Genomic DNA, 14,989 nt, shown 5'->3' with positions numbered 1-14,989 from the left:
CTTATTCTTAAACTGTGGCCTTTGGTTCTGGACTCACCCATCAGCGGGAACAGGCTTCCTGCCTCCAGCATGTCCAATCCCTTAATAATCTTATATGTTTCAATAAGATCCCCTCTCAGGCTTCTAAATTCCAGAGTATACAAGCCCAGTCACTCCAATCTTTGGACATATGACAGTCCCGCCATCCCGGGAATTAACCTTGTGAACCTACGCTGCACTCCCTCAATAGCAAGAATGTCCTTCCTCAAATTTGGAGACAAAAATTGCACACAGTACTCCAGGTGTGGTCTCACCAGGGCCCTGTACAACTGCAGAAGGACCTTTTTGCTCTTGTACTCAATTCCCCTTGTTATGAAGGCCAGCATGCCATTAGCTTTCTTCACTGCCTGCTGTACTTGCATGCTTAATTTCACACTGATGACACTCTGTGAGACCCCACACACCCCTTACAGGACCCTGATACACTGTGAGACCCCACACACCCCTTACAGGACCCTGACACACTGTGAGACCCCACACACCCCTGACAGGGACCTGACACACTGTGAGACCCCACACACCCCTGACAGGGCCCTGACACACTGTGAGACCCCACACACCCCTGACAGGGCCCTGACACACTGTGAGACCCCACACACCCCTGACAGGGCCCTGACACACTGTGAGACCCCACACACCCCTGACAGGGTCCTGACACACTGTGAGACCCCACACACCCCTGACAGGGTCCTGACACACTGTGAGACCCCACACATCCCTGCCAGGATCCTGACACACTGTGAGACCCCACACACCCCTGACAGGGTCCTGACACACTGTGAGACCCCACACACCCCTGACAGGGTCCTGACACACTGTGAGACCCCACACACCCCTGACAGGGTCCTAACACACTGTGAGACCCCACACACCCCTGACAGGGTCCAAGCACTCTGTGAGATCCCCACACCCTTGAAAGGATCTTGACACACGGTGAGACCTGACATACCCCTGACAGTGTCGTGACACACTGTGAGACCCCAAACACACCTGACAGGTTCCTGACAACCTGTGAGACCCCACACACCCGTGACAGGGTCAGGACAAGCTGTGACGCCCCACACACACCTGACAGGACACTGACACACTGTGAAACTCCACACACACCTGACAGGACACTGACACACCGTGAAACTCCACACACACCTGACAGGACACTGACACGCTGTGAAACTCCACACACACCTGACAGGACACTGACACACCGTGAAACTCCACACACACCTGACAGGACACTGACACACTGTGAGACCCCAGACACCCGTGACAGGACACTGACACACTGTGAGACCCCACACACCCCTGACAGGGTCAGGACAAGCTGTGACGCCCCACACACACCTGACAGGACACTGACACACTGTGAGACTCCACACACACCTGACAGGGTCCTGACACACACTGCAATCCCACATACCCCTGGCAGGGTCCTGACGCACTATGAGACCCCATACACCCCTGACAGGGTCCTGAGACACTGTGAGACCCCACACACCCCAAAAGGTTCCTGACACATTGTGAGACCCCACACACCCAGGATAGGGTCATGACACATTGTGAGACAGCACACATGCCTGACAGGGTTAAGAAACACTGTGGGACCCCACACACCCCAGAGGGTCCTGACACATTGTGGATGCCACACACACCTGACAGGGTCCTGACGCACTGTGAGATGCCACACATCCCTGACAGGGACATGACGCACTGTGAGACCCCACACATTCCTGGCACGGTCCTGACACATTGTGAGACCACACACACAACTGACAGATAGGTTCCTGACACACTGTGAGACCCACACACCCTGGATATGTTCCTGACAGACTGTGAGATCCAACAGACTCCTGAGAGGGTCCTGACACACTGTGAGACCCCACAGTCCCCTGACAGGGCTCAGAAACGATGTGAGACCCCACACACCCCAGAAGGGTCCTGACACTCTGTGAGACCCCACACACCCCTGACAGGGACATGACGCACTGTGAGACCCCACACAACCCAGGCAGGGTCCTGACACACTGAGATCCCACATACCCCTGACAGGGCCCCGACACATTGTCAGACCCCACACACCTCTGACGGGGACCTGACACACTGTGAGATTCCACGCACCCCTCACAGTGTCCGGACACACTGTGGGACCCCACACACTCTTGACATGGTCCTGACACACTGTGAGACCCAAAGGCCCCAAAAGGGTCCTGACACATTATGAGACGGCACACACGCCTGACAAGGTTCAGAAACACTGTGGGACCCCACTCACCCCAGAGGGGTCCTGACACACTGTGAGACGCCACACACCCCAAAAGGGTCCTGACACACTGTGAGACCCCACAGGCCCCAAAAAGGTCCTGACACACTGTGAGACCGCACACACCCCTGACAGGGTTCAGAAACGCTGTGAGGCCCCACACACCCCAGAAGGGACATGACGCACTGTCAGACGCCACACACCCCTGACAGGGACATGACGCACTGTGAGACGCCACATAACCCTGACAGGGTCCTGACACACATTGTGATCCCACACACATCAGTGTCCAGACAACCAGTGAGACCCCACACACCCTGGCACAGCTCCTGACACACTGTGAGACCCCTCCCACCCCTGACAGGCTCCTGAAAACTGTGAGACCCCACACAACCCTGACACAGTCCTGACACACTGTGAGACCCCACACAACCCTGACAGGATCGTGACACACCACGCGACACCACACACACATGAAAGGGTCCTGATACACTGTGAGACCCCACACACCCCTGGCACGGTCCTGACACACTGTGAGACCCCACGCACCCTTGACAGGGCCCTGACACATTGTCAGACCCCACACACCTCTGACGGGGACCTGACACACTGTGAGACCCTACACACCCCTGACAGGGCCCTGACACACAGCGAGACCCTACACACCCTGACAGGGTCCTGACACACTGTGAGACCCCACATACCCCGGACAGGGTCCTATAGAAAATAGACAAGAGACATTAGGTGCAGGAGTAGGCCATTCGACCCTTTGAGCCTGAACCGCCATTCACTGTGATCATGACTGATCATCCACAATCAGTATCCAGTTCCTGCCTTATCCCCATAACCTTTGATTCCACTATCTTTAAGAGCTCTATCCATCTCTTTCTAAAAAGCATCCAGAGACTTTGCCTCCACAGCCTTCCGGTGCAGAGCATTCAATATATCCACCACTCTCTGGGTGAAAAAGTTTTATTCAATTCCATTCTAAATGGCCTGTTCCTTATTCTTAAACTGTGGCCTCTGGTTCTGGACTCACCCATCAGCAGGAACATGTTTCCTGCCTCCAGCATGTCCAATCCCTTAATAATTATAGATGTTTCAATTAGATCCCCTCTCAGGCTTCTAAATTCCAGAGTATACAACCCAGTCACTCCAATCTTTCGACATATGACAGTCCCGTCATCCCGGGAATTAACCTTGTGAACCTACGCTGCACTCCCTCAATAGCAAGAATGTTCTTACTCAAATTTGGAGACCAAAACTGCACACAGTACTCCAGGTGTGGTCTCACCAGGGCCCTGTACAACTGCAGAAGGACCTCTTTGCTCTAATACTCAATTCCCCTTGTTATGAAGGCCAGCATGCCATTAGCTTTCTTCACTGCCTGCTGTACTTGCATGCTTACTTTCACACTGATGACACTCTGTGAGACCCCACACACCCCTTACAGGACCCTGACACACTGTGAGACCCCACACACCCCTGACAGGGACCTGACACAGTGTGAGACCCCACACACCCCTGACAGGGTCCTGACATACTGTGAGACCCCACACACCCCTGACAGGACCCTGACACACTGTGAGACCCCACACACCCCTGCCAGGGTCCTGACATACTGTGAGACCCCACACACCCCTGACATAGTCCTGACATACTGTGAGACCCCACACACCCCTAAGAGGACCCTGACACACTGTGAGACCCCACACACCCCTGACAGGGACCTGACACAGTGTGAGACCCCACACACCCCTGACAGGGTCCTGACATACTGTGAGACCCCACACACCCCTGACAGGGACCTGACATACTGTGAGACGCCGCACACACCTGACAGAGTTGGGACACACTGTGAGACCCCACACACCCTGGATAGGGTCCTGTCACACTGTGAGACCCCACACAGCCCAAACGGGTCCTGACACACTGTGAGACTGCACACACCCCTCACAGGTTCCTGACACACTGTGAGACCCCACACACCCCTGACAGGGTCCTGACACACTGTGAGACCCCACACACCCCTGACAGGGTCCTGACACACTGTGAGACCCCACACACCCCTGACAGGGACCTGACACACAGTGAGACACCACACACCCCGGCAGCGACCTGACGCACTATGAAACGCCACACACCCCTGACAGGGCTCAGACACACATTGCGATCCCACATACATCTGAGAGGGTTCTGACACACTGTGAGACCCCCCGCAACAGTGTCCTGACCCACTGTGAGACCACCCACACCCACAACCAGATCCTGACATACTGTGAAACCCCACGAACCACGCACAGTATCCAGACACACAGTGAAACCCCACACAACCCTGCCAGGGGCCTGTCACAGTTTGAGACCCCACACACCACTGACAGGGCCCTGACACCCTTTGAGACCCCACACACTCCTGGCAGGGACCTGGCAAACTGTGAGACACCACACACCCCTGACAAATTCCTGACACACTGTGAGACCACACACACACCTGACAGCAACCTGACACATTGTGAGACGCCACACACACGTGAGAGGGTCCTGACACAGATTGAGATCCCACACACATCTGAGAGGCTCCTGACACAGTGAGACCACCCCTGACAGTTATCTGACACACTGTGAGACCCCACACATCCCTGACAGGGTCCTGACAAACTGTGAAACCTCAGACACTCCCGACAGGGTCCTGACACACTGTGAGACCTCAAACAACCCTGTCAGGGTCCTGACACACTGTCAGACCACACACACCCCTGACAGCGAGCTGACACACTGTGAGACGCCACACACAACTGATAGGGACCTGACACACATTGAGATCCCACGCACACCTGAGAGGATCCTGACACACTGTGAGACCCCCCCTGACAGTGTCCAGACACACTCTGAGACCCCACGCACACCTGGCAGGGTCCAGACAAACTGTGAGACCCCACACAACCCAGGCAGGGTCCTGACGCACTGAGACCCCACACACCCCTGACAGCGACCTGACATACTGTGAGACCCCACGCACCCGAGAGGGTCCTGACACACGGAGAGACCCCACACACCCCAAAAGGATCCTGACGCACCGTGAGATTCCTCCCACCCCCGGAAAAGGGTCCTGACACACTGTGAGACCCCCAAACAAGTCACAGGGTCCTGACACACTGTGAAACACCACAAACCCGTGACAGCGTCCAGACAGACGGTGAGACCCCACACACCCCTGACAGTGTCCTGACGCACGGTGAGACACTGACACACTGTGGGTCCTGACACACTGTGATACCTCAAACAACCCTGAGAGGGTTCTGACACACTGTGACACACCACACCCCCTGACATGGTTCTGACACACTGTGAGACCACACACACCCCTGACAGGGTGCTGACACACTGTGAGACCCCACACACCACTGACAGTGTCCTGACGCACGGTGAGACACTGACACACTGTGGGTCCTGACACACTGTGATACCTCAAACAACCCTGAGAGGGTTCTGACACACTGTGACACACCACACCCCCCGACATGGTTCTGACACACTGTGAGACCCCACACACACCTGACAGGGTGCTGACACACTGTGAGACCCCACACACATCTGAGAGGGTTCTGGCACACTGTGAGACCCCACAAACCACTCACAGTGTTCAGACACACTGTGAAACACCACACAACCCTGGCAGGGTCCTGACACACTGTGAGACCCCACACCCCTCTGACAAGGACCTGACACACTGTGAGACACTGCACACACCTGGCAGTGACCTGACACACTGTGCGACCCCACACACCCCTGACAGGATCCTGACACACTGTGAGACCCCACACACCCCTGGCAGGGTCCTGACACACTGTGAGACACTGCACACCCCTGACAGGATCCTGACACACTGTGAGACCCCACACACCCCTGGCAGGGTCCTGACACACTGTGAGACACTGCACACACCTGGCAGTGACCTGACACACTGTGCGACCCCACACACCCCTGACAGGGTCCTGACACACTGTGCGACCCCACACACCCCTGACAGGATCCTGACACACTGTGAGACACTGCACACACCTGGCAGTGACCTGACACACTGTGAGACACTGCACACCCCTGACAGGATCCTGACACACTGTGAGACCCCACACACCCCTGGCAGGGTCCTGACACACTGTGAGACACTGCACACACCTGGCAGTGACCTGACACACTGTGCGACCCCACACACCCCTGACAGGATCCTGACACACTGTGAGACCCCACACACCCCTGGCAGGGTCCTGACACACTGTGAGACCCCACACACCCCTGACAGGGTCCTGACATACTGTGAAACCCCACACACCCCTGGCACTGTCCAGTCAAACTGTAAGACCCCACACCCCCATGACAGGGTCCTGTCACACTGTGAGACCGCACACACCCCTGACAGGCTCAGGAAACGCTGTGAGATGCCACACACGCCTGAGAGGGCCCTGACACACTGTGAGACCTCACACAACCCGACAGGGTCCTGACACACTGTGAGACCTCACACACCACTGACAGGGACCTGACACACTTTAAGACCACACACACAACTGACAGACAGAGTCCTGACACACTATGAGACCCCACACACCCCTAACAGGGTCCTAACACTCTGTGAGACCCCACACACTATTGACACGTTCCTGACACACTGAGACCACACACACCCCTGACAGGGACCTGACGCACTGTGAGACTCCACACTCACCTGACAGGGTCCTGACAGACTGTGAGACCACACACACCCTGGATAGCGTCCTGACAGACTGTGAGATGCCACACACCCCTGACAGGGTCCTGACACACATTGCGATCCCACACACATCTGAGAGGGTTCTGACACAGTATGAGACCCCACAAACCACTCTCAGTGTCCTGACACACTGTGAAACCCCACATAACCCTGACAGGGTCCTGGCACACTGTGAGTCCTAACACACCCCCGAGAGGGTGATGACACACTGTGAGTCCTAACACACCCCTAACAAGATCCTGATGCACTGTGAGACACCACACACCCCTGACAGGGTCCGGACACACTGTGAGACGCCACACGCATGACAGGGTCCGGACACACATTGAAATCCCACACACATCTGAGACGGTCATGATACACTGTGAGACCGCCCCACCCTCCCCGACAGTGTCCAGACAAACTGTGAGACCTCACACACCCCTGGCAGGGTCCAGACACACTGTAAGACCCCACACACCCCTGAGAGGGTCCTGACACACGGTGAGATCCCACACACCCCTGACAGGGTTCAGAAGCACTGTAAGACCCCACACACCCCAAAAGGATCCTGACACACTGTGAGATTCCCCCCCACCCCCAGAAAAGGTTCCCAACACACTGTGAGACCCCCAAACAAATCACTGGGTCCTGACACACAGTGAAACCCCACAAACCCGTGACAGCGTCCTGACAGACTGTGAGAACCCACACACCCCTGGTATGGTTCAAACACGCTGTGAGACCCCACACACAACTGACAGACAGTGTCCTGTCACACTGTGAGACCCCACACACTCCTGACAGGGACCTGACACACTGTGAGACCCCATACACACCTGAAAGGGCTCCTGACGCACTGTGAGACCCGACACACCCCAAAATGGTCCTGACACACTGTGAGATCCAACACACCCCTGACAGTGACCTGACGCACTGTGAGACGCCACACAGCCCTGACAGGGTCCTGACACACATTGCGATCCCATACACACCTGAGAGGGTTCTGACTCACTGTTAGATCCCCCACAACAGCATCCTGACACACTGTGAGACCCCCCACAACCACCACAAGATCCTGACACACTGTGAAACCGCACAAACCACTCACAGTGCCCTGACACACAGTGAAACCCCACACACCCCTGACAGGGACCTGACACACTGTGAGACCCCACACACCCGTGACAGGGTTCAGAAACACTGTGAGACCCCACACACCCCAGAGGGGTCCTGACACACTGTGAGACCACACACCCCTGACAGGGGCCTGACACACTCCGAGACCCCACACAACCCTGGCAGGGTCCTGACACACTCTGAGACCCCCCACCCCCGGAAAAGGGTCCTGACACACTGTGAAACCTCGCAAACCAGTAACAGGGTCCTGACACACTGCAAAACCCCAGAATCCCGTGACAGCGTCCTGACAGACTGTGAGACCCCACACACCCCTGACAGGGTCCTGACACACTGTGAGACCGCACACACCCCTGACAGTGTCCCGACGCATGGTGAAACACTGACACACTGTGGGTCCTGACACACTATGATTCCTCAAACAACCCTGAGAGGGTCCTGACACACTGTGAGACCCCCCACACCCCTGACAGGCTCTTGACACACTGTACAACCCCACACACCCCTAACAGTGTCCTGACACACTGTAAGACCCCACACACCCCTGAGAGGGACCTGACACACTGTGAGACCCCACAGGCCCCAAAAGGTTCCTGACACACTGTGAGACCCCAATTAATGCAATAGCTTTGAGCTAACTCTTGTGTATTTAAATACTGAGTTCTGAGTTGAGGCATGTAACAGTTTGTTCACTGTCTGTTCCCATGGAAGATGTTCAGCAGAAACACAAGGAGACTCTGCGGGCACAAACTGAAACCCTGAGAGTGAACACGATCCTGATGAGGGAGAAGGTGAAGGTTTTCCAGCTGGTTGATCGATACGCTGAGCTCACGGTCATTTCTACTGTTCGAGATCGGAGACTGGTGGAACATGAGCTGCTGGCAAGAGGCAGAGACCACGAGGAGTGGAGAGAAAAACATCTCCGCAGAGAGCTGGAAAAAATCCTGACTGATCAGCTGTTCCAGAGCAGCTTTTCCTGGAGTAAATCCAAATCTGGGAGTTCAGCAGCAGTGGCCGGAGTCCCGGGGATCGGGAAAACAACACTGGTACAAAAGATTGTTTATGACTGGGCCACAGGGAAAATATACCAACAATTCCAGTTTGTCTTCAGTTTCAAATTCCGGGATTTAAACTCCATTAACTGCAGAATAAACCTGAAGGAACTGATTCTGGATCAGTATCCTTACTTTGGGAATATCCTGAGAGAGGTCTGGAAGAACCCAGAGGGATTGCTGTTTATATTTGATGGTTTGGATGAATTCAATGACAAAATTGATTTTGCTGACAGTCAGAGAGACACAGAACCTCGGTCCACATGCACAGATCCTGAATTCAAGTGCAAGGTGTCTGACATTGTGTACAGTTTAATCCAGCACAAGCTGCTCCCAGGGTGTTCAGTGCTGGTGACAACCCGCCCCACCGCCTTACATTTACTGGAAAAGGCGAAGATCAGTGTCTGGGCTGAAATCCTGGGATTTGTTGGTGAGGAACGGAAGGAATATTTCATCAGGCATTTTGAAGATCAGACAGTGGCAGAAGCTGTTTTCAAACACGTGAAGGAGAACGAGATCCTGTACACCATGAGCTACAACCCCTCCTACTGCTGGATCCTCGCTCTGGCACTGGGCCCCTTCTTCACACAAAGAGTCAGGGACCCGCAGCGAGTTCCCAAGACCATCACCCAACTGTACTCCTACTATATTTACAACATCCTGAAAAACCACGGCCGTGAGATTGAGAACCCCCGTGATGTGTTTCTCAGGGTTGGTCAGATGGCCTTCAGAGGAGTGTCCGAGAGGAAGATTGTGTTCACAGATGGAGATTTGATCAAATACAATCTGCAGCCTTCCCAGTTCCTGTCCGGGTTCCTGATGGAGCTTTTGGAGAGAGAGGATTCTGCCCGGAGCGTGGTGTACACATTCCCACACCTCACCATCCAAGAGTTTGTAGCTGCAGTCACGCAATTCCTAAATCCACATCCCGGGGATATTCTGAGATTCCTCACTGAAGCCCACAACACGACAGACGGTCGATTTGAGGTATTTCTCCGTTTTGTTGCTGGTCTCTCCAACCCAATGACAGCTCGGGGCCTGGAGGAGTTTCTGGGTCCATTTCCTCATCAAACAACCTGCCGGGTGATTGACTGGGTGAAGGAGGAGGTTAAACGCCAGAGTGGAAACACGAAGAGTGAAGCTGGTAAAAGGAGCCTCCTGAACACATTGCACTACCTGTTTGAGTCTCAGAATCGTGGACTGGCTCAGGCCGCACTGGGATCTGTGGAAACACTTTCATTCACTGGAATGACACTGACCCCGATTGACTGCGCGGTCCTGTCTCATGTCATCGGACTCTGTGATACAATAAAACACCTCAACCTGGAGCGCTGCCACATTCAGTGTGAAGGAATCCAGCGGCTGGGACCCGGGCTGTACAAGTGCCGGGAGTTGGGGTAACTTGATTTATCTCTCACTCTGAACTGTGAAACTGTCCCATTGTGTTGTTTCAATGTAAAGGGATTTGGGTAAAAGTGTGATAAATACGATTGTGAAGAATTGTGACAAATGCCATCACCCTTCGTCCTGTGGGATCTCTCTTCCCCATCCCCGTTCCTCCTTCATCCCTGCCCCTCCCGACCCTCTCAGGTCAGGAACACGTTTCTGACCATCGGGGAATGAAACAGGATATGTGGAGTTTACAGGGTCACATCGACAGACTAAATTACTGACATTCGGTGAATACCCTGGAGCTGGGCAGTGAGGGACATTGACAGTGATGGGAACTCCGATCAGTGATTTACTGAAGGGTTTAATGTTTCCTGAAATATCCGAGTGAGAGAAATTCCCTCAGACCCTCGGGTTGAATCACTTTGTTCATCAATTTGTCTGTTTGTGTTTAGACTCGGGCGGAATGACCTGGGAGATTCAGGAGTGAAACTGGTGTGTGCGGCTCTGAGGAACCCGGAGTGTAAAATACAGAAACTGTGGTAAGTACCAGACTGTGGGAGATTGTGTTTACAGTCACTGGGTGTCTGACACTGAACATTAATGTGATCAGTAATTGTGTTGCTGATAAACACTGGGGATTTGTACCGTCTCCAGTCTCTCTGTGTCCTTCACCCTCACTCTCTCTCATCTCCAGGCTGGACAATGTCGGTCTCACAGATTCTGGTGTCGAGGATCTCGTCTCCGCTCTCAATACAAACCCATCACTGACGGAGCTGGACCTGGGTTACAACTCGCTGACAGACCGATCTGTCCCCGCTCTCCGCCGCCTCATACTGACCCTCCCGAGTCTGGAGTGGATCTGGTGAGTGTTTGTGTTAATGTTCAATGTGATAAAATATCAGCGGATCCGCGGGTTTTCTGGTGATATTTGTCTGTGAGTGTTGTCCCCTGTTACTGACACTGTTGTGTGATCTGTTTATTTCATCTTTATTCTCCCATCTGTTTCAGGCTGTGGTACAATCGGTTCAGTGGGACCGGGAAGAAGGAACTGAGATCTCTGCAGGAACCCAGACCCGGACTGACCGTGTCCGTGTGAACATCTGAATGTGTGAACATCCCCGCCCGCGGGATGCCGACAGTTTGGCCGATTCCCCGCCCTCCCCTTTAACCCCCCCCCCACCTTCCCCTTACCTTTAATGTCCGCGCGCCAGGTTTAATTCCCAACCGTTCTAACGGAGCCAGTTCCGTGCTCGCGCTTTGCGTCGATCTTTGCGGCGCTGCTTCCGCCGGATGTGCGGGTTTGAGACCCCCCCCCCACGTGAGACCCGGGTAATTACACAGACAGGAAGAGCCCGGGGGCCGGGGCTCAGTCTGGGACACCGGTGTCCCGGGGTGGGATTAACCCGGGAGAGAATCCTTTTGCTCCCTTTGCTGAGGACGGTGCATTCGGCAGTCTGGCTGATATAATGATGTTAAATTGACAAAGACCTCGGCAGTGACCTTGGATCTGTAGCGATCCCGGACACAGCCCTGAAGTGTGATTTTGTAATCATCGGTTCCCCGATGCAGAGTGACGGTGAGAAACGGGACTGATTATTCAACCGGTCACCCGTTGTCGCCGGTCAGTTAGTTCTGTGTGACTGTGATTGAGTCGGGAGCAGCTTATTTATTCCCGCACGTCAGCAGCTCACACATTTAACTCCATGCTCCGTCAGACCATCCCTCTGCACATGTATCCTCCTTATCACTCGTTCCGCCTCACCTTTCTCTACTTCACACTTCGCATTCCGGAACCGTGTAGTCCCCACCTGTCCTTTATACTTCATCTCGCTATCCTCTCTCACATTCTGGATCCCTGCCCCCTGCAGATTTAGTTTAAACCCCCCCAAGCAGCCCTAGCAAACTTTCCTGCAAGAATGTTAGTACCCCTCCAGTTCAGGTGTAAACCGTCCCGTCGGAACAGATCCCACCTTCCCTGGAACAAAGCCCAATTATCTAAAACCCTGAAGCCCTCCCTCCTGCACTATCCTCTCAGCCACTATTGATCTGTATATTCCTTCTGTCCCTCGCCTCACTCACACGTGCCCCACCTCCCCCTCGTACCCCATCCCTTATTTATTATTTATTATCATTATTATTTTTCCCCATTTTTTTCTCTCCCTTTATTCTCCCTCTGTGCCTCTCACTATAGTGGGTTTCACTTCCCCCTTTCTTTCTCCCTAGGCCTCCTGTCGCATGACCCTCCCCCTCCTCCATCTCTGTATACCTTTTGCCAATCACCTGTCCAGCTCTTGGCCCCATCCCTACCCCTCCTGTCGTCTCCTGTCATTTCAGATCTCCCCTTCCCCCTCCCACTTTCAAATCTCTGACTATCTCTTCTTTCAGTTAGTCCTGATGAAGCATCTTGGCCCGAAACGTCGACTGTACCTCTTCCTAGAGATGCTGCCTGGCCTGCTGTGTTCACCAGCATTTTTGTGTGTGTTCCTTGGTTAATGTGGCCGCCAGGGATGGAGTGAGACACTGACTTACAATGGCCACTGTCGCACACAGAATCTATGGCGAAGGAACATACGGTGCCCGTGGATACAATCCCGGGATCGAGTGTGTTATTGATTGTAATAACAGTATTTTAATTTGTGTTTTATATCGTCTTGGGTATTGCATGTATGTTTGAATTCTAATAATTTTCTCATTAAATAAACTAATGTATATATCTCAGATATTCACACATACACATATACATGTGGATTTTGGGGAGAGGGGTGAGGGGTTTGGGAGGAAGAGGAGTGATGGGACGAGGAGTGGACTGATGAGACGGTGACCGTGGCGAAGTCACTGACTCAGTAGGGGACGAAAAGGGGCAAAAGTTCCTGTCACAAACTGGTGGTTTGAGACGGGGTGAAGAGGAGTGAAACGACAGGAAGGGAGCGGGAGTGGTGTGACCAGGAAGGAGGGAAACTGATGGGACGGGGAGGGAGGGAAACTGATGGGACGGGAAGAGAGGGGAAGTTACAGGACTAGGAGAGAGGGGTCTGATAGGACAGGGTGGGCAGGAACAGGATGGGGAGTGTATAGGGAGTGACTTACTCAATAGTGCAGGAAGGGTGGGTGGTTACGATCCTTCGCAAATAAGACGAGCTGCAAGAAGAGGGGGGTGCGGACAGGGGAAAGGGGGAGCGAGGGGGAGCGAGGGGTCGGGACGCGGTCAGGGCTGATGGACGGAGAGTTGAGTGTCGTAACGGAGGGAGAGGGGAGATACTCACTCAACGATGGAGGGAAGGGAAATTTCCCATCGGAAAATGTTCACCACCCAGGATGTGGTGGATGGCGGGAGAAAGGACAAGGGGACAGAGAGGGGAGGGTGTCAGGAGTGACGGGGTGAGTAGGGGAGAGACTCACTCGGTAACAGAGAGAGAAGCGGCGATGAGGAGAGGCGAAAATTGGCATCGTAAAATGGCAGCCAACCAGCATAAAGTGCACAACATCGAGGTGGTGGGGAGAGGAAAGCGACGGGAGGGAGAGGAGGGGTTTGTGAGTGATGGGATGGGAAAGGGGTTGACAAGATGGTGAGTGTGAGGGAGTGACATACTTCATGGTGGAGGAAGTGGGAGGGAGGGTCACAACCTGTCACAAAATGGCTGTCAGCAGAAGGTTAAATGGAAAGTTGGGAGAGCGAGGAGGGAGGGAAAGAGGAGGGATGAGGAGTTGAGATTGAATAAACAGGGAGGGAAGCGAGTGGGAGATGAGGAAAAGGATGTGACTATTTCTACGATGCTGGGAGAGCAGTTATCAATAGCAGCCATCACAAAATGGCCACCAGCCAGGGTGAGATGGCGGTGATAGAGGGAACAGAGAGCGGAGTGTTTCAGGAGTGACCGGATGGCGAGGGTGGGACAGACCGACTTGTAACAAGGGAGCTTGAACTGGGGGGTACCCACGGGGAGGAATGTGACCACGGGAATGTCACCCACCAACGCCCCCCCCCAACTCCATCTCCAAAATCCCGCCTTGATTTTTCTCTCAGGCCGCTCGGCCCGAATCCTTTGGGCTGTCCCGTGGAGCGGGGAACGTGTCGTCACCGGGGCCCGTCAGAGGCCGGGGTGGGCGCCAGTTCGCTGGAGAAGATGAAGGCGAGGTCCGGCGGTGCGGGCTGGTTAGCGTGGATCACCACCATTCTCTGTGGGTGGGGGAGAGGGAGGGATCAGATTGAGGAGGGGAGGGGAGAAAGAGAAGGTGAGGAGAGGAGACGGAATCCACTGCCCACTCCCTGAGCCTCTCTCTCCCTCCGTCCCCTCTTCTCTCTGCATCTCTTCCCCCAACCTCTCTCTCCCTCAGTCCCCTCTGTCCCCTCTTCTCCCT

At 54.3% G+C, this 14,989-nt stretch overlaps 1 protein-coding gene across 1 annotated transcript in view; it reads left to right on the top strand.

Moving 5' to 3' along the window:
• The window catches only part of LOC140192775 (NACHT, LRR and PYD domains-containing protein 3-like), a 30,347-nt gene extending 17,024 nt beyond the window's left edge, over nucleotides 1-13,323 (top strand). The window contains exons 6-9 of the mRNA XM_072250261.1: nucleotides 8,898-10,635; nucleotides 11,083-11,169; nucleotides 11,325-11,492; nucleotides 11,639-13,323. Of these exons, the coding sequence (XP_072106362.1) occupies nucleotides 8,898-10,635; nucleotides 11,083-11,169; nucleotides 11,325-11,492; nucleotides 11,639-11,726 (2,081 nt within the window). The 3' untranslated portion in view covers nucleotides 11,727-13,323. The remainder of the gene's footprint in view (nucleotides 1-8,897; nucleotides 10,636-11,082; nucleotides 11,170-11,324; nucleotides 11,493-11,638) is intronic.
• The last annotated feature ends 1,666 nt before the right edge of the window (nucleotides 13,324-14,989 follow it).

This window comes from Mobula birostris, unplaced genomic scaffold (genome assembly GCF_030028105.1).
Source record: "Mobula birostris isolate sMobBir1 unplaced genomic scaffold, sMobBir1.hap1 scaffold_2594, whole genome shotgun sequence".
Classification (NCBI taxonomy): domain Eukaryota; kingdom Metazoa; phylum Chordata; class Chondrichthyes; order Myliobatiformes; family Myliobatidae; genus Mobula; species Mobula birostris.
This window is presented reverse-complemented; position numbering and strand designations above follow the sequence as displayed.